We start from the raw sequence: 24801 nt of genomic DNA, 5'->3' as shown, positions 1-24801 counted from the left end.
CAGATTTTCTTGGATTTCTCTCTACAGGTAAATATGTCAACTAAGTATAAAATTAGCACGGTTAATGTGGAATAGGCATTTTCTCAACAGGTAAATGTAGCCAGGTAGTGTGAAATATTAGGCTTAGTGGTAGACAGAAGCTGTATATCAAGAACTTGACTATTTGGGCATACATAGACACATGGAATTATAATTTTTATGTTGCAAGTGTGACCTCAGTAATCCAGATTTTACGGCTATGTAATGACCTTAAAGGCCTTATACAGGGTGACCCAAAAAAACGGGAACTTTTTAACAATTCAATAAAACCAAGAGTGATGGAAGAAAAATATTTTATTCATAGTAATTGAAACCTGAAAACATGCCATTTAAGAAACAATGATGGAATTTTCATTTTTTAAAAATTGTGCTGCCACTTGCTCATGTCTGCCAATACGCACTTCAAAGATTCCCGTTTTTATGGGTCACCCTGTATTTCTGAAATTGAATTTAAGATATTTCACAACTTTTTAAGGACCTGCAGAAGTTGGAAGGACGTTTCATTTTCACCCGTCTGTGACGGAAATACCTCAAAATGTTAAAAACGGATTTGCTCGGATTCTGGTGGACGGGTAGTTCTCAGTCCAAGGAGGAGTTGAGCAGATTTTGGTGGTGATCTGGGATTTCTGCCATCGCATTGCATTCACGAGGAGAATTGTTCAGTGTTGGCAGAAACTTGTGCATTAGCAGTCTTAAAGTTCATTAAGTAACAACCGCAAATCAAAAAGCACCTTTTAGCACCTTTAGCTTCCTCACACAGAAGCCAGATATTTCCTGTCCTGTTCTGAATCTCCCATTTTTCACTTTAAATGATTTACAGCAAACTCGATCGTATTTTTGCACTCCTGTCAAGTTGGACAGCAGTCCGGTCACCGAGAATAGAGCGAGACGGGTGAGAATTAACTGCAGGCTGAAAAAAAAACCCCAACAAAAACCTACACTCTGTGGAAGATGGCGATACTCTGCAAAGGACCGCATGACTGGCTTCAAGTTCGCGATCTGAGCAGTGGCCTATAGCGTGAACCGAGCAGGCCACACAGGTAGTCTTTTCCAATTACAGTAACAATATCCTGTTTCATGTACAGTCGCTGGACCTGTGGAGCCTGCAGGGCTGACAGGGGAGCTGCCAAGAGGAAATGAATGACTTCCTGGGCTAGGCTGGTTTCTGGAAGGAGCCGGTCCAGCCCACATTAAGATCTAATCCTCCTCTGTATTTTAAATGACACAGTTTAATGAAAGGTCGCTGTCACACCGTTGGCCTCGCTGCAAACCACGTTTCCCATTTGAGATCTTGAGGTATTTGTGCGGAAATGATTAATTCAGCAACAGAAAATGAGTTGATTATAATTTTAAATACCCAACAATTGAAGATTCCAGCTTTGTTAAGATCACTAAGGTCTTCCTTTGCTAACTTTTACCTGTTCGTATTACAAAATGAATACTTTTTTTAGCCGCTGCTGCAGACTATGGCAGTAACTTGAAGACGTTGCTTTGAGCTCTGCTGACTTCCCATGAGACTTTGTCCTTATTTTTGTTGATTTATAGACCAAATGACTCACCAGTTGTTGAAAAAGTTATTGAAGGATTAATCAACAATGTTAGTTTCTGTCAAAATTGGTCATGCTCTTAGTGTGTTTAAGAGCATGACTCTTTAGCCTTTCTGTGTAGTGGAAACCGTGCTCGCTGCTGCCTCTCTATTTCATGAGTGGTTGGTTTGTGGTTTGGCTTTACCTCCGCCAAACGGCGCCCAGATGACCCGCCGTATGGCCTTGACCCAGTCGTCCATGTCTGTCTGCGAGTTGGCCATGAGCAGGAAGGCTTCATGGCTGATGGCTGCCCGGTCCTTCTCTCCTGTCCCACCTGAGGACGGGGCGAGGGGGGTGGAAACACACAGAGCAAAGACATCAGTGAGGGAGGCTGGTACAGTGGAGGGATGTAAAGAGACGGGACTGATGAATTAAAAGTTGATGAGGACAAGCTGACCGCTTCAGTATCCTGCTATTTCTCTGGCTCTGCAGGACAGAACGATGTTAATTCTACCATCTTCATGGCAAGACAGGCCAAATGAGCTCCACAACACTCATTACTATCTTTTATTACTTATTTAAATGGATCCAGTAAAGAATAATTTAAGTTTTATGATGTTTGTAAGTTATATTACGCCTAGTTTGATCATATTTGGCTCTAGCCCTTTTTCATATCTCTCAAACTGATGATAAAAATCGTCTCAGAGGGAATTCCTTCTGACAATAACCTCCTAAATACTGGCCTGTGATCTGTTTTGCATCTATTTTAGAAGCCCTTGAGATGGAAAAACCCTGCTGCTGTGTACGTTAAACCCTGCTGTTGTACATTAATCACTACCATCAATGTTCATTATCTCACAATAAAATAGGCTTTATCATGCATTTAAAACCTAATAAAATGGCATTTAATTGAAATATTGTACCATTTCTAGCATCAACTCTCAAACCAATGTGCTGTAAGACTCGCTTGCCACTAGATGGCAGAATTGTTCCATGCTTCTCCATATTCAGGCCTTATATGCCAGACTTTTAGCAGACACTTCCCTCAGTAAAAACATGGACATTCATTCATTTACATTTGAGGCATTTATCTGAGAGTCTAAGGAGCAAAATAAGCCCAATTATTAGTTTGTTTGTTTGTTTTTTTTTACCTGCTTTTGCAAACTTGTATTTGTGGATTGCAAAGAAGTGCACAGGTCAGTTCTCTTTGCCGGTGACTGAAATAAAATATTCCTGAGAGGAGATAATGAGTCATGCAAGGCTGAGATGTGAAAGCCAGACAGGAAGTTCATTTTCTTTCTTTTTTGACCTCGAATAATCACGTCTTGTCAGATAAAGAAGCCAAATTAACATCACCGATGGAATACAGCACCGCAGATACATACTTTACTTTTTTGTTCTTATTTTTATGACCTCTGCCTTTGTGTGCCATTGTTTGTTCGACACACACACACACACGCACACACACACACACACGCACTGTGTAGGTTTGGGCTCTCTGCTGCAGGTTAGGTTGATGTGGAGGCCGTGTGCCGGCTGACGGTGTCGCTCACAGTCATTTAGCTGTGAGGAGGGAATCCAAATATAAACAGCGGTGCCATAAAGCTAAGTGCCATTGTCACCCGGCTCTGCAAACTCACACTGCAATGAGGAGCAACACACACACACACACACACACACACATACGTTCTGCATGTGCTGTGTCTCCTCTGTCCTGAAAAGATGAACCACCAGAGTGACTTTTTGCTCTCTGCTTAAATATGTTGTAGTTTAAGGTGGTATTCTTTGTTTTCGTCTTTAAAATGTCTGAAATCTCAGCCTCAGAGCCACAATTTGATTTACCCAAGACTAAAATTTACTTACTTTTGTGTTCTTTATTTTCGAAGTCAGTCATTTCACTAAAGTGGGTTTTGACTGAGGCAGTAGATGGACAGATTTTACTGACTGGGACCAACAGACAAACAACAGACAAAGGCAGATTAGCTGAGCGAGATTAAAGGTCCAGACGACGTGGCAGGTAGATGGAGAAATATTAGACAGACACACGACCCAGCCAGTATAAATGGAGGAGAGGAGGAAATCCTAACTGGACACTCGTTCTTCATCTCTAAAAACTGTCAATTTCACATCATTGTTGTGGACATAAAACATTAGACAAGCAAAAAAATCCCTTTAACAAGTCATTTATGTTGGACTCAAGTGGGATTAGCTCATCCTATTGTCTTTTTTGTGTCTTAACACTGATTTTTAACACTGAATATTAGACTAAATGACTTGATGAATGATTTTTTTTTGTAGTGTTCATTGTGTGGTGATGTGAGTGACCTTGTCTTTGTGAGGCGCATATATTCTGGATATATTTTCTCATATTCTGTACATATATTAATGCATATATCCTGTATTAACAGCAGACAGAAAGTGGGTCTTCCAGTTTGCCCTGAGGATGAAAGGCAAATTAAAAGGCTGATAAACTCAGAGAGGAGAGTCAGACACAAAGGAGCCTGGCCACGACCAATACTTCCTCTACAATGCATCAGGCCCTGATAACACACACACACACACACACACACACACACACACACACACACTTAAAAATCAATCACAGCATAGCCGACAGACACCGAAAAATCAAAGTGCCAAAGCCCGGCCTGGGTGGAGGAAAAGTACAAAGATCCCATTCGGAGACAATTAAGATAATAGATGGAGTTTAAAGAGGCGCAGTTTAAAGTTTCCTCTCCGTGCAGAAGTCTAAAAAACCCGCCACACACACCACACACACACACACACACACGACGAGTATGATCTGAACTCCTGCTGCGTGCAGACGGACCGACTCGCCGAGGCCGACATTTGAGCTGAATGTTAAATCCGGAGGACGCTTCACGTGAACGGGCCCCCTTTTGAGCGTCCGTGTGTGTTGGAGATAAATTCGTTTTATGATAATGGCCTTGGTTTTCAAAATGTCAGACTGCTGATGGAGTTTAATTATCTGAGTGGAGATGAGGACAGAGGAGGAAGGGAGGAGGGTTAGATGGATGGATGCATGGATGGAGGGAGGATGGATGGATGGATGGAGAGTTTTCCCTGCAGAATAAGAGCCTCCTTGTAGCCGGTGTCACCTTGTGAACTTATTAAACTGCCAAACAGAGAGAGAGAGAGAGAGAAAGAGAGAGAGAAAGCATTTAATCAGTCAGCCGGTTAACCAGGCCGACATCAGTCTGTCACTGTGGTCGCTGTGGAAAAATATCAGCGCTCCCTTGATCTGCTGGTAAATAAATGCGGCTAAGGGCACGAAAATTTCTACTTCATTTTTCATTCATGACTAGTTAAGTTTTTTGACTACCTGTGGACATTTATTTTCTAATTTGAAACAAGTGCACTGCAGATACGATGCAGATCTACTTAAGCAAACTGAGACAGTGTGATAGTAAATTTTCTGTCTTATTTTTCATTATTAAACTGTTTTATTGTAACAACAACATGATATCGGCATTATAGATCAACCTTTGGACTCTTATCCACCTTTATCAGTGCCAAAGTGATGTGAGCACCGTCTCTGTCAGCAGGATCACTCAAAACACAGGTGACTGGATGGATTTGCACAGAACTTGGTGAGCAGGTTGGTCACACAGTGTGGACACCCGGATTCGGACAAATATTTAGAGCTTATGTTCGGGTTCGGTCACGTTATTTTAGTGAAAAATGATGGAGCTACAGTCTGTTCTGGGCAACTCCCTGCATAGTGCTGGAGTTTACGTGACAACACTGAAGGCAACACGTAGGCTATTTCAAGCGGTAAATGTAACCTAGAGATGGAGGACAAGTGAAATCTCAGAAAAGAACGCCTGTTGGGTTCAGGTCGGGCTCGGTTACTCAGGTTCAAACAAAAATATGCGGCCCGATCCGTGTTCTGGTTGGTCATTGGCCAATAACTGATCACCTTCAGCAGCTCTCAGATGCATTCAGGTGACTTGACAAAACCCAGCGGGGACGTTGGTCATGAGGGTCAAAGTGGCCACTTTCCCTGCAGACTGGCCAAAAGGGCGCGGCAGAGGACACGCCCCCAGATATCAAGTACATTTTCAAAAATACATACATCAGTGTTTTTGGAATTACGTGCCATAATCCAGTTGGATTCACTGATAATTTAGTCTGTGTTCCTTCAGTTCTTTGTCCTGTCAAAGTAAAAAAGCAGAATGGTTTCCTTAATTCTGTCATATTAAAACAAGTGTGTTATTTTTTAATGCAGGTACCCGACTGGGCCTCAGTGTTTCAATGTTTAATGTCTATAAAACATGATTATCATTGTTTTTATTTTTGCTTCATATTTAATGACTTTTCCTAATTTAATGAGGAGCGGGGGGTGGGGCTAGGGTTAGGTAGTCAACAAGACGTGAAGTGCCACATAAATTTGGGTGATCATTTTTATTATTATTTTCTTGAGGCTTAAATTCCAGGTTCAAATTGACCTCAACTGATAAAAAATGTGAGTAAATTTGAAGGTAACAGGAGCGTTGAGGCACTTTGGATGATTTTGTTTTCCATAATTTCGCAGATTTTGTGACCTGAAGGTAAATAAGATGTTCTCTGGTTGATGTCACAGCTTTGTATCGAGCCAATCAAAAACCCCGAGGTGGGGGTTCGGCTCCCTGTTGGAGTGACGGGCCGCCCGGCTGCCGTGGAGCTCGAACCTGCGACCTTCCAGTCACGGCACAGTCGCTCCAGCAGAGTCAGGCTTCTTGATGGACTGTAAACTGTCCGGTTTAGAAGCTGCTGGCTTGCCTCGGGCTGCGTTCTCCATTAATAATGTGGCTGATGATTGGCTGGTGCCGACTGGCTGGGGATTAACTTGACGTGACCTCTGCAGCGCTGCTCGGCGTTTATCAGACAGAAAACACAAAAACTACATCCACAGAGTTTCTGCAGACAACAGCACCGGAATTACACTATAATCTGATTTTATTTATTTTGTTTTTTCTAATCAACCTGTTTGCCTTCTGGACTCTAAAATGATTAATCAGTTTGTGCACAGCTTTAAGCCGAGCAGCGTTTCTTTGTTTGTCAGAGCGTTTTAATATCTGGCAAACTTTGTCAGCAATTAAAAGACAATTAAAAGAAACGAATTAGGATTTGCTGAAGTGCAAATTTTCAGTTTTCAAAATCACACCAATCCCTAAATTTCCTGATTTGTAGTGAAGAGTAGCTGAGAACAACAGTGAGTTAATCATAAAAATGAATAAGAAATGGCTATATTTTGACCAGTTTGAGTGACGAAGTGTTCAAATGGTTTTCCATAGATTTCGAGGTGTTTTTCCAAAAGAGTCTGTAAAACACACAGTATTTGCCTTATATTTGCTCTAATGCTGCACTGCTGCTCCGTCCTCCAGAGGAAATATTTGGAAGAAGGACAGAAGGATGCTGAAATAATTAGGCGATTGACGAAGAGAAGAGCAGAGCGATATGGCTAAAAAGTAAAATCTCTGAAACTTTTTTTTGCAATTTTATTCTAAATTTTGCTCGTTTTTTCACAAACTACAAGTAAAAACTGATGGGAATCTTAGCGGGCGGGATCATGTGACTGGCGATTCGCACAGGGATTTGTGGGAGTGAGATTTAAAACATGAATCTTAATTATTCGATTTAATCAAATTAGCGCCCAGCCCTGCAGAAAAGCGGTTGTGATTTGGATGCTTGATTGTTAAATTAAACATTATCTGGTTACATAAATGCAAAGATGCGCCTGCCTTTCTCTTTCCTATCAAATTAATATTTTGGGGTTCGATCAGCTGCAGGTCAGACTAAAGTAACAGGTTAGGGTTTCTTCTGGGCGTTTTACAGACAAAACAAATAATCCGGTAATCCAAAAATAATTTGAAAGACTGACAGTAGGGCTGACTAGTAAATAAAGTAAATCGATTAACCCATGTTTGTTTTAAACCCATGCAAAAAAATGGCTGAATCTTAAACATGAGATTGTGTCTGTGAGTTATAACGTTATAATAACTGCTGAGCGCCCAGAAAGTTCTGCACAAATCATCAGTTCTATAATCACACCTGCAAAATTTCCTGTCAGTTAGTAGTTGTAGTAAAATCTTGATTTGAATCATGAAATGTTTGATTTTTATTTTTTTTTTAAGCCATACTGTCCAGGCCTAATTGACGCTGAAAACAAATATGAGCTGCAGCCCGCCTCACTTTACTTTAGTGCCAAAGCTGGTTTGGCTGTAAGTGGCTGAGCTGCTGAACTAATATTTGGTTCTGCTGTGAAACACTGAGGAGGAAACGTCCAGAGCGTCTCCTGATGTCAGACGCCGATTCAACAGAATATTGACGGGAGCACAGACTGACCGGCTGATCAATAACACCAGCTCCGCAAACACTGAGCCGCTGTCTGCCGTACGTGAGCCGAACCACAACCGAGGAAAGCACTCGAACGCCTCCAAACCCCCCCACCCCTACCCGCCCGCCGCGGCCCCTGGCACACCGGCTCGTGTTTTTTGGCCCAGCATGCATTGCTGTAGAAACGGCAATCTCACGCCACTACATTACAGAATGGCGTGTTCATGGCCGTCCAACAGCTCGGCCCGAGCAACCCGCAACAAAAGTAAACACGAGCGCCGGGGGCCGCTGCTGCCAGCTCTCCCCCGAGCGAGGCGGCTATTGGCTGCCGCGTCGCTCCAAATCGCCAGATGACATCATACGTAAATTTGCATGTCAATACATTTGCAGCACCCCCCTCCTCTCTCTCTCTCTCTCTCTCTCTCTTTTAGGAAAGGCAGGAACTGTGTGATCATCCCAGCTCTTTGAATCAGACAAGCAGCAGATTTACTCATCATCCTCTGAGTTATCACCACGTTATGTGATCGCTGTTCCCTGCCGTATGAAAAAAGCTGCGTTTGTCTTTGCGGAGATAAAGTTACCAGGTGGATCTGAAAAATCCAGAGTCGAGAAAAGAGAAGTCAGTGCCCTCACCCCCTCCTCACTGTGTTTGAGTCTAAACCAGGAGGAAAAAGCAGAATAAACGAGCGCTTCACACCCAACAAGAAAAAATAGCTTCCAGGCTAGAGGCTGAGCGTTTTAGGAAGCACCGAGCCAAAACATTTGCACATGACTGCAGAATTCCTTAAAAAAAAAAACAACAACACATTTACAAATATAAAAATACAACAGTATAATATGAACTAGCCAAGGTTTGGAAATGATTTTTTCCTTGTTAATCTTTCTTTTCTCTTGGGGTTGAAAATCTCGGAATAAACTTGCCAAGTTGGCAGGAGAGAGGCTGCATGTCGCTTCTGTTAAAATTCAACAGAACAAACACACTTCATCATTTTGTCTAACAAGGACTGGCCGACCAACCAAAGTACTCATTATCCTTTTACAAAGTGCCACAATTCATCTGTTCATTCATTTAAACTGTTTGCAACAATAAGTGACACTTTTAAAAAAATTGGAGTAAATCCTACAAACAAGTTCATTCTGTCTGTTGCACTTTGTAGAGAATTTGAGGGTCGATTAAAATCCTTATTGTCGTCTAAAATCAAAGTAGTTAAAGTGCAACAGTCAGCAGCTTCATAAGGCAGCCGGTCTGTGCAGAAACAGTAATAATAATAATAATAATAAATTTTATTTGTAATGCACTTTACATTTAACAATCTCAAAGTGCTACAGAGGAGAAAGAGGAAAGATTAAAGGATCAATAAAATGTTAAAAGGATTAAGAGAACAATAAAGTATTAAAAGGAGAATCGGGCAGACACTAACAAAAAGCCTTTTTAAATAAGTAGGTTTTTAGAGTTAGGAGACATTATTCCATGTGGAGGAGCTGAGCCCATATCTGAGCCTGTGGTTTGTTTTCTTATCTGCCCAGCTCGGAGCTCTGCTGCAAACTGAACAGGTTAAATCTCCAGCGCCCGCCCGCTTTACCTTGGAGCTGCTGTTTCTTCAGGCGGCCCGGCTTGCAGCAGGCCAGCCCCATGTCTGAGGGCGCGGCGCCGGCCGGGACGGGACGGAACGGGACGGGCTCCGGCGGCTCCGGCTGGGTCAGCGAGCGGCCGCCCCGCCGCCGCCGAGCCCGACGGCGAGCAGATCCGTACGCAGGTAGCAGCGGTGGGCACGAGCTGCCCGTGAGGCATGCTCGGTGCCAGCCCAGACGAAACCTGTCAAGCAAGTCCTGCCGCCTGTTCCTCACATATTTACTCTGTCAGTTCATTCATTCTTTTTTTTCCCCCTCCGCTCTCTTTCTCTCTCTCTCTCTCTCTCTTTCAGCAGCAGGTCTGTTCCCTCAGCTCCCCTGGGGAGATTCAAATCCCTCAGCTCTCTCTCTCTCTCTCTACTCTCTCACTCTAGCTCTAACTCTCCCTCAGTAACTAGGAGATGGGCTGTCTTCCCATCTTTGTCAAACAAACTTGTATGCACACACACACACACACACACACACACAGAGGGGACACAGGCAAACAATGCAGATCAATCTGTGAGCTTTAGGACAACCAGACTTTGGATTCGTCCTCAAGTCAGACCTGAACTGGATCATTTTGCCACCTGATGTAACTCGGCTTTGATTCGGCCCGGATCCAGTTCAGAAATCTTTGCTGTTGTCTCTGCTCAACACTCAGTCCTGCTGCAGGAGATATGATGTGTTTCAAGGAATAACCAGAGGAAGAAGAACTGGGAAGTCAGCAGCAATAAAAAACAGCAACTCAAACTGAAAACCCAAGTCCCGCCCACACTGTCTGATTGACAGGTGGCAGTCTTTTTTTGCATATTACCACTTTAAACACAGTGGCTGAAAACATTTTATGAGATATTTAGCCTCTTGTCGATTAAGTTTTGGCTTTGTTCTTCATAAAACTACAGTAACAGTGTTGTTCTTAGGGTGCGCCTGTAATTTTCTAACACACAACACGCAGTTCATAACATATTCTTGGAAGATGACGTGCCCCGTGGATGTTTTTATTCCTCCAGCCCGTATTTAGACTGATGTTGTTACACACAGGCGGTCACAGGGGGACCGTGTGTGTGTCTGTGTGTGTGTGTGTGTGTGTGTGTGTGTGTGTGTGTGTGTGTGTGTGTGTGTGTGTGTGTGTTCATTGCATGCAAGCACTCAAAATACAGTTTTTGTCGCTGACGGCCAAATTGCTTTGTGCCGTGTTGCCTCAAAACAGAGATGTGTGTTTAAATTTTAATTAATTTCACAGTCGGTTCTGTCATGTTTGTGCTGGGTCGTTTTGTTGTGTGTATGTGTGTGTGTGTGTGTGTGTTTTTCTTATTCCTGTGGATGATTTCTCAGATACAGACGATCTGACATCATGATTTAGTTTCAGTGCAGAAACAATGAGGTTTGATAAACGTCAGGTTTTGGTGTCAGTTCCTCCAATCACAGAGCGAGGAGCTTCCTTCTAGAGCCACCATTCAGCAGCCATACAGGAGCAGCACATAGACCAGAATGCAACGCTGCGGCCTCAATAGACCAGAATGCAATGCTGCGGCCTCTGTAGACCAGAATGCAATGCTGCGGCCTCTATAGACCAGAATGCAATGTGGCAACAGAAGACTGCTCTGTCCGAGTGTGAAAAAGACATTCTCTTCATGTTGTTATTGCTCGATTCTGCTCTTTCTACCAGCACATACAGCCTAAAGCTAACCTGAAGTCCACGTGCTCTTTATGGTGTGTCAAAAGGCATTCTGGGAAATGTAGGAGGTCACTACCTGAAGCTGAAATAGAGGAGGCAGGTTCAGGGAAAGTGGAAAATCACATCTCAAAACACCTCCTGGAGCAGCTCAGATTGGCGAAACAGAACAGTGACTACGTTCATATGCAGAAACTAATTTTGTGCCCTTATTTTGAAAAGGACAAGCAGTTTAAATGGCTCATTGAGACGAATATCCGTCTCATTTTCCCGTTTACAAGCAGTCGTGCGAACACGGCCTCCCTCTTTCATCTGTTCAACCTCCAGATTGAGAACGTCGGTGTTGTGATGTCATTGCAAATCCAAAATAAAAACCGGCTCGTGTCCAAGTCTTTCAGAACGATTAACAGTAGCTGTGTTTCTTCCGTCTGAGCAGAAATGTGCGCTTTTATTTTGTGAATGCAGCGTTTACTAGCTCCTAAAACCTGAACAGTATCGGCATATCCCGTATGTCTTACACTGCAAAAACTCAAAATCTTACCAAGACTATTTGTCTTATTTCAAGTCAAAATGTCTTATTCCTAGTCAAAATATCTCATTACACTTAAAATAAGACATGATCACCTCAGAAGTAACTTGTTTTTAGACAATTGTCTCTTGTTTCAAGTGAAAATTTGCTTGTTTCATTGGCAAATTTTGCCAATGAAACAAGCAAATTTTCACTTGTTTCAAGTGAATTTTCACTTGAAACAAGTGAAAATTGTCTAAAAACAATTTACTTCTGAGGTGATCATGTCTTATTTTAAGTGTAATGAGATATTTTGACAAGAAATAAGACATTTTTGACTTGAAATGAGACAAATAATCTTGGTAAGATTTTGCGTTTTTGCAGTGTAATCGGAAAATACTGTACGCGTTTTTAGGGAACATCCTGTTTACAGTGACCCGTATCTAATTAGGAATATTGTCCTATTCAGACAAATGGTGGAAGATTAGTGTGCGTCTACATGTGCAAGACAAAAAAAAGAGTGTAAGAGGATCTGAGGGGGATTTTCCCTGTCGAGCCACTTGTTGTTCACATGTCTGTGTGTTTCTGTGTGAAGGTTAGGAGTTAAGCTGCTGCGTTGTTGTGAGTTACCGATGTTTTATACATGATCAGACGAAGCAGAGGGTCCTGCAGCGGCTTGGAGGGTAAACATCTGCATTCTTCATACCTTTGATCCTCCATCATGGGACCGCTTCTCTAATTGCTAGCATCGCCCTGTTTGTGTTGTTAAAATGCATTATTTTACAGCCTGTGTGTGTGTGTGTGTGTGATAATGATACACAGAGCAAAGGGGAAATCCTCAAGTGTGTGTGCACGTGTGTGTGTGTGTGTGTGATGCTGGCTGCAGGGCAGACAACAAGGCTGCATGCTGATGTGTGTTTGTTGATGCTTCAGGGGGAGAGAGGACTACTGAGGCACTGTGTGTGTGTGTGTGTGTGTGTGTGTGTGTGGTGTAAAGAGTGTGTGACCTGCCTAAACAGCCCGTCCACAATAATGAATTAGCTGAAGTGGTTGTGTTTGCACAGGCGTGTGTGTGTGTGTGTGTGTTGTTTCCCAGATGGCTTAATGGCTTCACACCCCCACAAAAGAGGGCTTAGCCTCCACTCGGCCCCTAAATACAAAGAAAATGTAGAAATAACTGATTAATTCCTGGTTTTTTCTTCGTGCCGGAGGGCTTTGAAAACTCAAACTGCAGCACATGACTGCTGAGTCGGCTTTGTCGGGGTGTGTTGCTCTGCGTGTTCAACACACACATGTGGTTGTGGTTTCAGCCCCGCTTTTAATTACACGCTCTCTCAAACTAGTGCTGTTTTTCTGTTCTGTTTGTCACCAGAAAAAAAGAGAGAAAAGTCATTAATAGTTTATTTGTGAAGCAAAAACTCCAAATATTTTCTGACTGGCAGCTTCACTAAGATGCTGAGATTATCCTCCCTTTCTTCCTTTTTTTATTTATAAAAGTAATAAATTAATACGTTTTTTTTTTTTTTTCGAGGGGTCGGCTTGAAAAAGACATTTGCAGACGCCACTTTGGGCTCTTTCAAAAGCAAAGTTTTCAAAATAATAAGCAAATGATTGACACAAATAATTAGCCACCGCCCTTGGAAAACAAAAAAATCATAATTTGTCGTCTTTGTCTTCCAGTTTATTGAATTCCATTGTGTAACTTTAAAAGAGGTATTCAGTATTAATACATGATAAATACATACAGAGGATTTCTACAAGGAGGCTCATTAGAGAGGCTGACCTTGCTCTGTGCCTTTTTAGCTATTTTTTTTTTTTTTTTTTTATCTAATATTGATTTGAATAAGGCTTGGAAATTTTTCTTCATTTGCTCACTTCTTCACAGATTGAATGAGATGAGTGCCGCAGCGTCTGAGTGTACGAGGGACGTCTCCGGGCTGCTTTTAGAAACACAAAGAAAGCCGAGAGCTTCGTAAGATTCAATATATATTTTTCTTTTTTATTCCAGCAGGGATTCAGGTACGTTTCAAAGTAAATGTCTCGTATGAAGACCCGGGAACTCCCACATACACAAAGAAAAACATGACCGATAGATTCACCCTGTAGCAGGACACACACACGCACACACACACACACACACAGCCCAAGTCCGTCAGTCAATGAAATGACCCAGATGAACAGACAAGGTCCCAGCGCCGCTTTGAAGGACGAGGCTACTGTTACAGCGAACAAAAGGCCCGCTGAAAGTCAGAGAAAGGGAGAACGAGAGGCTGATTTATCATTGCACATGACAACACCCCCCCTCACACTCACACACACACACACACACACACTCACGTACATACACACACAGCCCTCCCACCTGCCTCACATGGCAGGTTTGTCAGTCTGGGAGAGCTAATCCAGACTCAGCTCGGCCGCTCAGATCTGCCGTTTCCAGCCTGACCTCCAAACTCAAAGCCAGCCCCTATCCACAGCACGCCTGCTGCAGGTGAACTGTACGTGCACAAAGCCGTGACCTCACCAGATGACACGTTCTTGTGTTTTTAAATTCCTGTAAGAAAGCTGAGAGCCTGCAGATATTCATAATTTCACAAGATTCAAACCGTGATTCGGTGTCTTGTTCTTCGGGCCGCACTAATCCAGTGAAGTCTGTTTTTGTGTCATATTTCTTCCGTCCACAATAGTGTCTTTATGCGTTTCTTGAAAGGTCGGCCATTCACACCAAACTGCAGAAAACGGCTCAGTTTCTTCAGCAGGCGTGTGCAGAACAGCACTTCCAGGCAGGAGCACGTGACGGTCAAACGTTATGCATCATACATGACAAAAGCCTCCATTTTCCCTGTTTTTGCTGGCTGCAACGGGCAAAAATCACATGAACAAATCCCTAGATTGATCTGATATTTTCTAAATCACTGAAACACACAAGCATTCACGAGTAAGAGCTGTGAGAACCAGAGATACAGGATTCCTGGTGCAACTAAAGCCAGCAGAAGAAGACAATCCAGTGTAGGAAGGTGACATGAAGTACGTTTGGAAAATTAGTATTTTCTCTTTCTTTTTGGAAAGCGGGCGCGACCTCCCATCACGCTGCTTTGTTCTCAGCGGTATTTGTTTACCGTCATCAAAGGGACTTGATCCCGTCTTTGCTGCTGCACTCTGAGAAGAAAGAACGCTTTGAGGAACCTCCAAGAGAACCTCAGAGTACTCGAGGAACCTCTTCTTGCTTCCATGAACTTTGAATGTAAACAGATCCTTCAAAGAAGCAACACTCCTCCCCTGTCCATCTCACCAGCGCCCGCTGAGATGCCCTTGAGCAAGGCACATTGTTGCTGGCAGCATCTCTACATCAGCTTTTCATCAACAAAGAGAAAGAGCCTTGTTTTTTTGGTTTGGTTGAGATTCTTTCATCATTTGTTTGATTTCGAAAGGGTTTCATAAGCACCAGAGGTCAAGATTAGATTCTTAAATCATAAAGGAGGTTGAAATGAAAACCTGAAGATCACCTTCTCTGGAGTTATAACTCTGTACTCTAAAGACTGTAGTTGTAGATGCATGTTCTCCATTCCTCCGAGGTGTTGCTCCCTCCCTGTTTGACAATTTCCTAATCAGTAAAATCAGCTGCTGTAATGTTTTTCCAGATGGGAAACCAGACAATTGGCCCTCATTGGCACATGATTAGACACCACTCTCCTTGATGAAAAAAGAGTTGTTGTTTTTTTTAAAAAGGGATGTTTATCTGCTTCCCTTTGGATCTCGGAGGAACCCTTGTTCTGCGGCTCTGCTTTCTGCAGTGTGGAACACGATCTCCGATCTAAAACCTCCGAGGCGGTTCATTTCAAAACTAAGGAGCGAGCAAAGCTTTCACCGATCTAAGCTGATTATAAACCGGAGAAAGAAAGAGGAGGGAGTCCCGGGAGCCGACGAATCTAATGTCTTGTAGACGTTAGATGTAGGAGGCATCGGGTTTGTCGAGCGGGAGGAGCATGCGGATTGATTCGGCTTGTTTTGAAATCCAATCAGACGCCTATTGTTCGTCTCAGTCCGCCCGGTTCCAAAGAGTCTCGGTTCCTGTATGTGCCTGAAATCTCTCTCTGTTCTGTCGTCACATCTTTCTACCTGCATCCTCTACCTACCAGTTTCCACATTTCCCCATCATGCATTTCTGTCTGTCCCCTCAGGGTCGACATCAGCATCATCGTCAACGCTCACATCCTCAACGGGCTTTGAGGTACGTTCTAGATAAGTCCGCTAAATCGCCCAAACTTGACAAACATGACAGCTCCCTCATGAAGGTTTCAAGCCCTTAATGCAGACTTTTCAGCAATTCTGCACTCTTTGCCTGAGGGAATTACCCAGAGTTCACAGCACTTGTGATGTTAAAAGCAAAGATGCCAGGGGAAGCCCGGGGAAAAAAAATAAACCCCTCGTGATTCCAGCTGCACATAAAAAAAAAAAAAAAATCCCTATGAACCCACAGCTCACTAGTGGTGATTCAGCTTTTGCTCCCTCTTAGACGTTTACGCTGAGCAGCAGGTGATGTCAGGTAAAGACTACAGTGCTCAGTGCTCACTCTGCTTCCATCAGAAGTGGGATCTAGGAAGTTTCTGACTTCCAAGTAGGAAAAATCCACATGAATGACCTGCAAACTTGGAATTTCAGAAACTCAGGCCTTTCTCAGAGCTCAGATTTATCCATGTGGCTCTGGGACATCATGTAAATGTAAACCAAAAAAAGAAATATGTTTTAAGACCGGATACTTTGGATAATTGTGGATACGTGTTCAGAACTGGATGGTTAAGTTGTTCTGTGCAATTGTTAAAAGTACAAATTTGTCCTTAAGCCTCTTTAAATTAACTTTCTACCCATGAGTATCTTTTCTCAAGCAGCCAAATGAACACAACCTTCTTTTGTGCATTTTTTTCCCCATCTCCAACGCTTGAAAAGATGGGAAGTTTTCCTATTTCCCGGTTGTCATGAACGCAGCATCAAGCCATAGGGTGGACACTGGGGCTCGGACCCCTCCCTCCTCGCTGGCCTGCTGGCCTGTCCACAAGTTAGAGGCTGATTGAGGGCTTCACACCCCTCTGCGATGTTGACCCGCCATAAATAAAACACACAGAGCCTCACGGGCCCGCCGGACAGACCGCCGAGCAAACACTCCCTAAATCACAGACTGATAGAGAAACCAGGGGGATGCAGGTGAACCTCCACGGCTGTTCGCCTGCCATCCGAGGATGGACGACCATGTGGCTCTGAGTCCAGCCTGGGACCTTCATCACATCATCATCCCTCCTCACCGTCTCTCTGTTTGTCCTTTCGCTCTCCACTATCTGCCGTCCAATAAAGGCACAAATAGCAAATGTAAAAAAGGCAATTTCTGACTGATGAAAAAACACAAACTTGATTTGTTCAAACAGTTCAAATCACTTTTTACGGCTACAAAAGAGCACCAGGGAGAGTTCAGATGATTGCTAATTTTGACCAGTATGATCCTAAATTATCCTAAATATGTCTTAATGTCTTATTTTCTTCACTTCTTGGCAACACAAAATGTTTTCTCGTCCATAATCGCCATTGATTCTTATTTAAAGAGTTTGTCCAATATTAGAGGATAATGCACTATCATGCACATTGGTAAGAAATGACCCCAAACAAGCCAATTTTGCGTCCTTAAATTTCACCGAACAGACCAAAATTTATATAAAATCCCTTGAATTTGATTTCTAAGAGAATATATATAAGCCTGATTTGATCAACAAGAATATAATAAAAAGTGAGATTGTGCTAAACACAGGCTTGTGATAGTGGATGTGATGAATGAAACCCTGTGCACACACACACACACACACACACACACACACACACACACGCCAAAACCCCTCCACACAAAGACCTCAGGATACACTCGGAGGTGACCACTCTGCTGTATTGATTGATTGAAACCTTGCAGTTCTGTGTCAGGTTAATGTAACTGGGCTTTACAGCCTCGGGTTTGGTGTGTGTGTGTGTGTGTGTGTGTGTGTGTGTGTGTGTGTGTGTTGGCTGTGGGTGAGACGGGTCAAGCATGACGCCTCTTAACAGTCATGAGATCTGCTGGGGCCGGGCCGCTTTGGGTGATTTTTTTTTTCCTATTTATTTTCTCTTTACTTGGTCATCCCCCCTGAGGCTGTGACACTCAGGGACCTTAAGGAGCTGATCCCTGGCCAACAGCGCCCCCTGCTGTTTAGACACTCATACAGCACCCAGACAACAAAGAGTGCTTTTATACTTTTCCATTTCTAATATAATACAAACCTGATGTTTCCAACGCAGTGTGCACAGAGGAAGTCATTTCTGATTTGGACCACATTCATATTTGAGGATCGTTTTTTTTTTTTTTTTTTTTTACATCTCTGTCCATCACATTAGTCACAAGTCTGCATCCATTTGACCAGAAAAATGTATCAGAGGTCGACTTAAGAGCCGATTTAGTGAGGATTTGAGGAAATTACTCATAGATTGTGGGCAGATTATAAGCGAACAAACACTTCAGATTGAGGGCGTGGATGGTAATTTTAGTGTCTTCCACGAATTGTCGAGATGTGATGTTGCTTGTTTTGGTTATTTTAGGATTGCAGGTCTCTTCAAATGAATGTCAGATTGAGTCACTTTCAAAAAAATGATGAAATGATGAAAATGGATCTGAACAAATATTTGGAATTGAACACCTGCAGGAGGAGTGGAAGCAGCTATCTCCTGGTATTGTAATCGAGTAGCTTTTTATACACTTATACCTGCAAGTATACTTTTAATTTCCACTTCAAAGAATCTAGTTTGAACTCTTTTCTTTCTAAAAGCAAACTCACTGACTTCTCCTCGTCAAAGTAAAAGCGCTGGTGTAAAAAGGGTGCTTGGTTAAAATTTCCTTTACTAGATTAGAATGAACTGATTCAAAGAGGAAGAAGAAGAGGAGGTGGAGGCGGAGCTTGGATCTCACCTGGTACGATCTCAAACAGGTGTCGTCCCGGTTCGTCTGGATTGGCTGTGAGCTCGTTGACCTGGCAGCCCTGCAGAGGAATACAGCCCTGAAACACAACAGCGACGCCAGATTAGAGACAATAATCTGATCGTTTCCTCCGTGTCACCCCTCCTGTCGTTTTCTCTCTCTTTGTTTTTGTTTTCATACCCTGGTTTTCCTCACTGCTGCACATATCCTGTGTGTTAGTATTTCATTTATCTTTATCACTCTTATTGTTTGGAGTTTTTTATTCAGTTATTTACTCATTTATTTGTTTTATTTTCTCCTTTTTCATATCTTACTCGTCTTATTACTACTTTTATTTCGCCTCTTTGACTTTTATCTGTCTCTTGTTGGTCTTAATCCTGCCTCTGGTGTTTCTTCACAGCAAATTAATGAGATTTATGATGGTGTGTCCTCAGTTCCTGTTTTTATTGTTTTTTAATGCAGTGGTGGCGGGGTGGTAATCATGTTGTCTTGCATGTGTTTGTATAAAAAAAAAAATGCTTTCAGCTTTCTTCTCCCCCCGTTCCCTCCTTTCCCTCTCCTCCACCCTCACCTTCTCCGGCACTTTGAGCAGGCCGCTCCTCCGCTCGAGCAGCGGCCCACACAGATTATCAGAATACATTAAATACATTATCCAGATCAATAGCCATTTAGCGAGGAGAGCCGAGGGCCAGCGGAGCCGCCGGGAGCTGCCAGCGTCTTCGGGGTCGGCACCGCTAATCCGCGCTCTGGCATCCTCCATCAAACAGCCGAGCGCGCTGCCAAAACCGCCCAGCCGGAGGGCCGAGCTGTCGCCAGCGCCGGTCGCCATGGCAACAAATGGAACGGGGTGGGGGGGTGGTGGTGGTGGGGGTGGAGGGGACCGTGCACAGATAGATAGATGGAGTGCAGGGGCAGGGAGAAGAGCTCCCAGGGGTGCTGTGTGCTGGGAATAACACTCTGGTGGCCGGCCGGGGCTGAATGAGCGAGGAGAGGCAACATGTGACCCCCGGAGCACAAATCACACAGGCTGCTGAGGCGTTCAGGGCCCACACAGGCCATAGGTAATACAGTGTGTCCTTTAGCAGTCCTTATCTGGGTGATGCAGTGACTTTGAGGCAGCAATCTGCGACATTTTCTCTTTTATTTTAGTCAGATTTCTTAATTTGTACATCCTGAAAACGTACCACAGCAGCACAAACACACCAGCTCAGCCTCAGCATCTTCATATCTCCTCAACTCAAATGCAATATGTTAAATATGTATAACATAGCCTACGTGTTTGTTCTAACAAAAATACCAGCCCGTTCCCTCATCTTTTGTCCCTCAACAACAAAAACAACCTGTTTAAAAAAAAAAAAGCAAAATAAAGCAAAAAGCAGGTAAAGCCACGTTTGTATGGACTCGGTGCTTGTAATATTTCCTTTATGTGATTTCAAATTGATTTAATTTATTGTTTTCAGTGGTTTTTGACTTTTCCATGTCCAAATAATAGCAAATAATTTCCTTTTTGCAGTGTAGAAGGTTTTGTGGATTTCCAAGATTGAGCATGATGAGTTTCTTTGATGAACAAAGCATAAAGCTCACTGTATCCTGTAACGTATCACAAAATACACAGATTGATGAATATGAAATGAAGTTTCGACCCAGATTAGCTCTGATAACATATCAATTCAAAAGTGTGGATCAGTGAATGTGTAATTCCACATAATCCGTGAGATTATTAATAAAATGATGTCGGTTTTGCTGTTTGCTGTCGTCAGCTGATACGACACGGCAGCGATTCGACCTCTTCCTCGTTAACAAACGCTATTTCGTTTCCCGCCCTGACCCCCCCGGGGCCAGGTACGTACAGCCAAGCTGCTCCAAACTGAAAACACGCGTTGCACGGCCCTTTTTACCACATCTATAAAAATCCTGCTTACGTCCTGCTGACATTATTCCGCTTTTATAAATCTCCCAAGCCTGACGCCCGCGCCCACAGACGGACGTGAAGTGATGTCAGCAGGTTTTTATTCGACCTGCTGTGCAGCCGTAAACGCCCGTCAGGCTCCGGAGGCCAGGAGTCGGCTCGGACTCGCTCCTGAATGAGCAGCTCTCACGTTGTTCTCACTGCAAGCCGTAACAGTCTATTGATTGATCATAATTGATTTAGTGCATCATTTGACATGTACAGATAACAGATAATCTATAACTGGAGGTAAACATGTCCACTTATGATCTATGGGCTAGGATTTTATTGTGCATTAAAATAGTTGTAATAATTATTTGTCCATGAGGCTTGATGATTTAAATTATTTATTGGAAAACACCGGTTTTAAATAAGCACAAGCGATTTAATTTGTGTATTTTTTTGCATGTCAGCCAACAAATCCTGTGCACTTGCAGATGGTGATATTTCCATGATGAACTGATATGAGTATTGATATCTGCCTGCTGATGTATCGATCAGACTTTACAGATGTGTGTTGTTCACTGTGGTGATGTTTTTAAATGTGTTTACTCTCAGTGGCTTAAAAATTAGAGTTGCATAAAGGAGGATGTTAATCACACATAAATCAAAGTTTTCATGAGGAAAATTGATGTAATGTGTTTGTCAGACGGAAACAGCGACTACATTTATGAGCACAAAATATTCCTGTTTTTTCTCTTAAAAAGAAACTATTTCCTCTCAGCTGTTTACATGGCTCATGAAAAATGAATATTCTAGTTTACGTGTGTGCACTCAGCCTCCCTTTAGTGTTTTTATTCAGACACCTTATTGAAAACATCGGCGTCTGGATGTTTGTGCAATTAAAAAAAAAAAAAAAAAAGTTCATAAGTTGCTGTAAAGTTGTTTCTCCTTCCAGCGAGAAATGTGTGGCTTTTATTTTGTGAATGCATCTCGACCCCAGCCTTGCACTCTATTGGCTTGTTTGTTTGTTTACAACACACAGCTGACCGTAAACAGGCAAGAGGCCATCTGTGTGTGTGTGTGTGTGTGTGTGTGTGTGATTTAAAGCTAAGATAACTTTAGGGTTAGGTTAAGGTTAGGGTTAGGGTTAGGGTTAGGCAGGTAGTGGTTAGGGTTAAGGTTAGGATAAATCTCCAGGAAATGAATGTAAGTCAATGTAATGTCCTCTGAAGTGATGGAAACCAACTTGTGTGTGTGTGTGTGTGTGTGTGTGTGTCTCAAACTGCAGTAAAAAAAACCCAGTTCAGATGTATATTCCTAATGCACTGAAGAGATGACCAGGGGATGCGTTTACATGACCCAAATCAAATCAGGAATATTGTCATATTCGGAATAACAGTGGAAAATTAGTGTTCATATTAAACTAAATGAAGCTTCAAGTGAGACGTCAACCCGATTCCCTCTTGTTGATTTATTTTTTGGTTGTTTTATAAGATATATATATATTTTAAAGATTGTCATTTTTGCTGTGTTTGACAATGACAGTGGAGAATAAAATCTAATTTGTTAAATAAACTGATAAAATCATCCTCACTTACACGTTCAGCCCCTCAGCTGCTGCTAATTTAATCTAATGCTAATTTGACATTTCTGTTTGTTTATGAAATAAAGAAGAGAGAAAGAGACTCAACAGGAAAGGATCAACAGGAAAGTCCAAGTCCCGCCCCCACATGGTTTGATTGACAGGTGATCTCTGGCAGGTGCAGTGCAGAAACAGAAAACAGAATCTCACCAGTTAATGCTTCAAAACGTCATTTTTTTGGGGGGGGTTTTATTTCCATATGTACGACCATTTGATGAACCGGCGCTCGAAGTTTGTTTCATATTCAGAGCGTTACGCCCCCTCTGCCCCCTGCTGCTTTTCTATTGGACCAAATTTAATTGATTTTTCAATATAAGTTCAATCATCCTCGATTTAGAAACATGATGAAAGGAATCGTCTTTTTTTTTTTTAGTCTTTCCTTTCACATCCTTTCATCTTGGCATGAGGAAGGGTGTGTGTGTGTGTGGGAGGGGTTTTTATGTCAGTGATTTGCCTACGCATCCCAGCTCCATTCAGCACACACACACACACACACACGCGTACTGAATTTCCTATCGATTAGAAGATGAGAGCGAAGAGGAGGAAAAAAAAAGGCCAGACTGACACTTTCTCACACAAACTGGCATTAGCAGGAGAAAGAGGTGTGTATGTGGGATGTGTGTGTGTGTGCCTGTGCATATATATATGTGTGTGTGTGTGTGTGTGTGTGTGAATAGTCTCCATGGGGGGTTGAAAATCAATAGAGGCTGGATGGATATTGGCAAGCTCTGATTAAGGACAGTCTGTCAAATCCCTCAGTCATTTGTTCCCGGGTGAATGGAGACTGTGCTGGGAGGAGAAGACGTCATTGTGTGTGTGTGTGTGTGTGTGTGTGTGTGTGTGCTGACAGAAGCCTAGAAGACATTGATGGCAGAAGGCTGCTGCCTACATTAAATGGACAGCAGCCACGCCGAGTGGAGACGGAGGAAATCAATACGAGTGTCAAGATTTCAGCCAGGAATGTAAGGAGATGATTATTACACTCCGGAGGCCGTGTGTGTGTGCGTGTGTGTGTGTGTGTGTGTGTGTGTGTGTGTGTAATGGAGCTGCCCCTGCTGTCTTTTGATGTTGGATTACATCATCGCCTCTTGTCACGCCTGTGTAAGCCTGTGAGCTACAGCGAGCGGCCATCCCAAAATGATGGTTGTTTTATGGAGGAGGTGCGGCCACAGTGTGTGTGTGCGTGTGTGTGTGTGTGTGTGTGTGTGTGTGTGTGTGAGGTCAGGCCAGGCCACCCACTGTATTGAATCCTTATAAACTCGTCAATGGGGAGCCCTACATCAGCAGCCGAGCCGAGCGGAGGCTGTATTTACTGCCGTGGACGTCGGCGTCACACGACGTCACGCTGCCTGTTTCCCACGATGCACTTCACGTTTAATCCGTCCTGCGAGCGCTGTATCGCCGTGACGACCGGAGGATATTTTCAGATGTCATTTCCTCTTGTTGATTGGAAAGTAAAGCGCTCAGGTGGCTGACAGAAAGGGTAAAAGGAAACGTAGAGCGGCTCGGTCTGCACTACGGGGTGTTTAGCTTAGCTTAGCATAAACACTTGAAGTCTATGGGAGTTGTTAGCCTGTCTCCACTAAAGTGACAAAAATAAACTTTACAGCATCTCCGAAGTCGTCTGATTCACACAGTGTGTCATGTGGATTTGAAATACACGTCTCGGAATTTAAAAAAATAAGAGCGAGAGTCATTTCAGGAGGAGATAATTTCTATGGATGAAATAATCCCACTAATCTGCACTAATCAATTTCTTTCTAGAATCTCCTTGATCCTAGCGGAATGATCGGCCTTATAATCTGCGTAATCTGTTTCGACTGATTTATAGCTACTTGTCCCTGAAACAAGTGAAACTGCATCGGACACAGCCGGGATTATCTCATCTCACTCGGCAGATTATTTTTGTTCAATCTTGTTGGAAGACTTGGACACTGAAGATGAGACTAAATGAGCCTAATAATGACAGAGAATAAAAAAAGCTGCTTCTGTTTACATCTGCTTACTGCATCTGGTTTCCCCCGAACCGCAGCGCATGCAATTAAAATCTGAACACTGAATTTGTCCTTTCAGAATAACACTGCGCCAAACCAGGCTTGAGATTAAACCGCCGTGCCTGCTAACGATGGCTGCCTCGGTTAAAAAAAAAAAAAAAAAAAAAAAGGTGAGAACGCAGGATTGATGGATTATTTCGCTGTATTGAAGGTTTCAGGCTCACTCTAATTAAGCAGAGCTGATGCCTCAGGCTTGATGATTATATGTCGATTATTATCATCATTATTACCTTGATTAATGGTTTAATGTCAAAATGGGAGGTTAGTGATGTCTTCAAATTTCCTTCTTAGTCTGACCAGCAGCCAAAAAAACCCCAAAGTATTAATTTATAATGACATGAATTAAGAAAAGGACCATTTTTAACATTTTAGTGAAGCCTTTTTAGTGAAATCGTCGGCATTTTTACTTTGTAGGCGACTAAAACAACTGCCTATGGAAATATTAATTCATTTAATAACTTCTGCCTTTTAACAAAGTTTATCATGTTCAGTTTGTGTTGACATTGTGCAGAATGTGTCACTTTA

At 42.8% G+C, this 24801-nt stretch overlaps 1 protein-coding gene and 1 long non-coding RNA gene across 2 annotated transcripts in view; one reads left to right on the top strand and one right to left on the bottom strand.

Moving 5' to 3' along the window:
• arhgap22b (Rho GTPase activating protein 22b) overlaps positions 1 to 24801 on the bottom strand; it is a 54043-nt gene that overhangs the window by 12251 nt on the left and 16991 nt on the right. The window contains exons 3-4 of the mRNA XM_030078437.1: positions 18681 to 18768; positions 1771 to 1899 (exon numbers count right to left, since the gene is read on the bottom strand). Of these exons, the coding sequence (XP_029934297.1) occupies positions 1771 to 1899; positions 18681 to 18768 (217 nt within the window). The remainder of the gene's footprint in view (positions 1 to 1770; positions 1900 to 18680; positions 18769 to 24801) is intronic.
• On the top strand, positions 13590 to 16978 carry LOC115377916 (uncharacterized). Its single transcript, XR_003930076.1, has 3 exons — positions 13590 to 13673; positions 15883 to 15932; positions 16649 to 16978. It is a non-coding gene; the product is annotated as an uncharacterized LOC115377916 (long non-coding RNA).

This window comes from Myripristis murdjan, chromosome 19, assembly GCF_902150065.1.
Source record: "Myripristis murdjan chromosome 19, fMyrMur1.1, whole genome shotgun sequence".
NCBI classification, from domain to species: Eukaryota; Metazoa; Chordata; class Actinopteri; order Holocentriformes; family Holocentridae; genus Myripristis; species Myripristis murdjan.
This window is presented reverse-complemented; position numbering and strand designations above follow the sequence as displayed.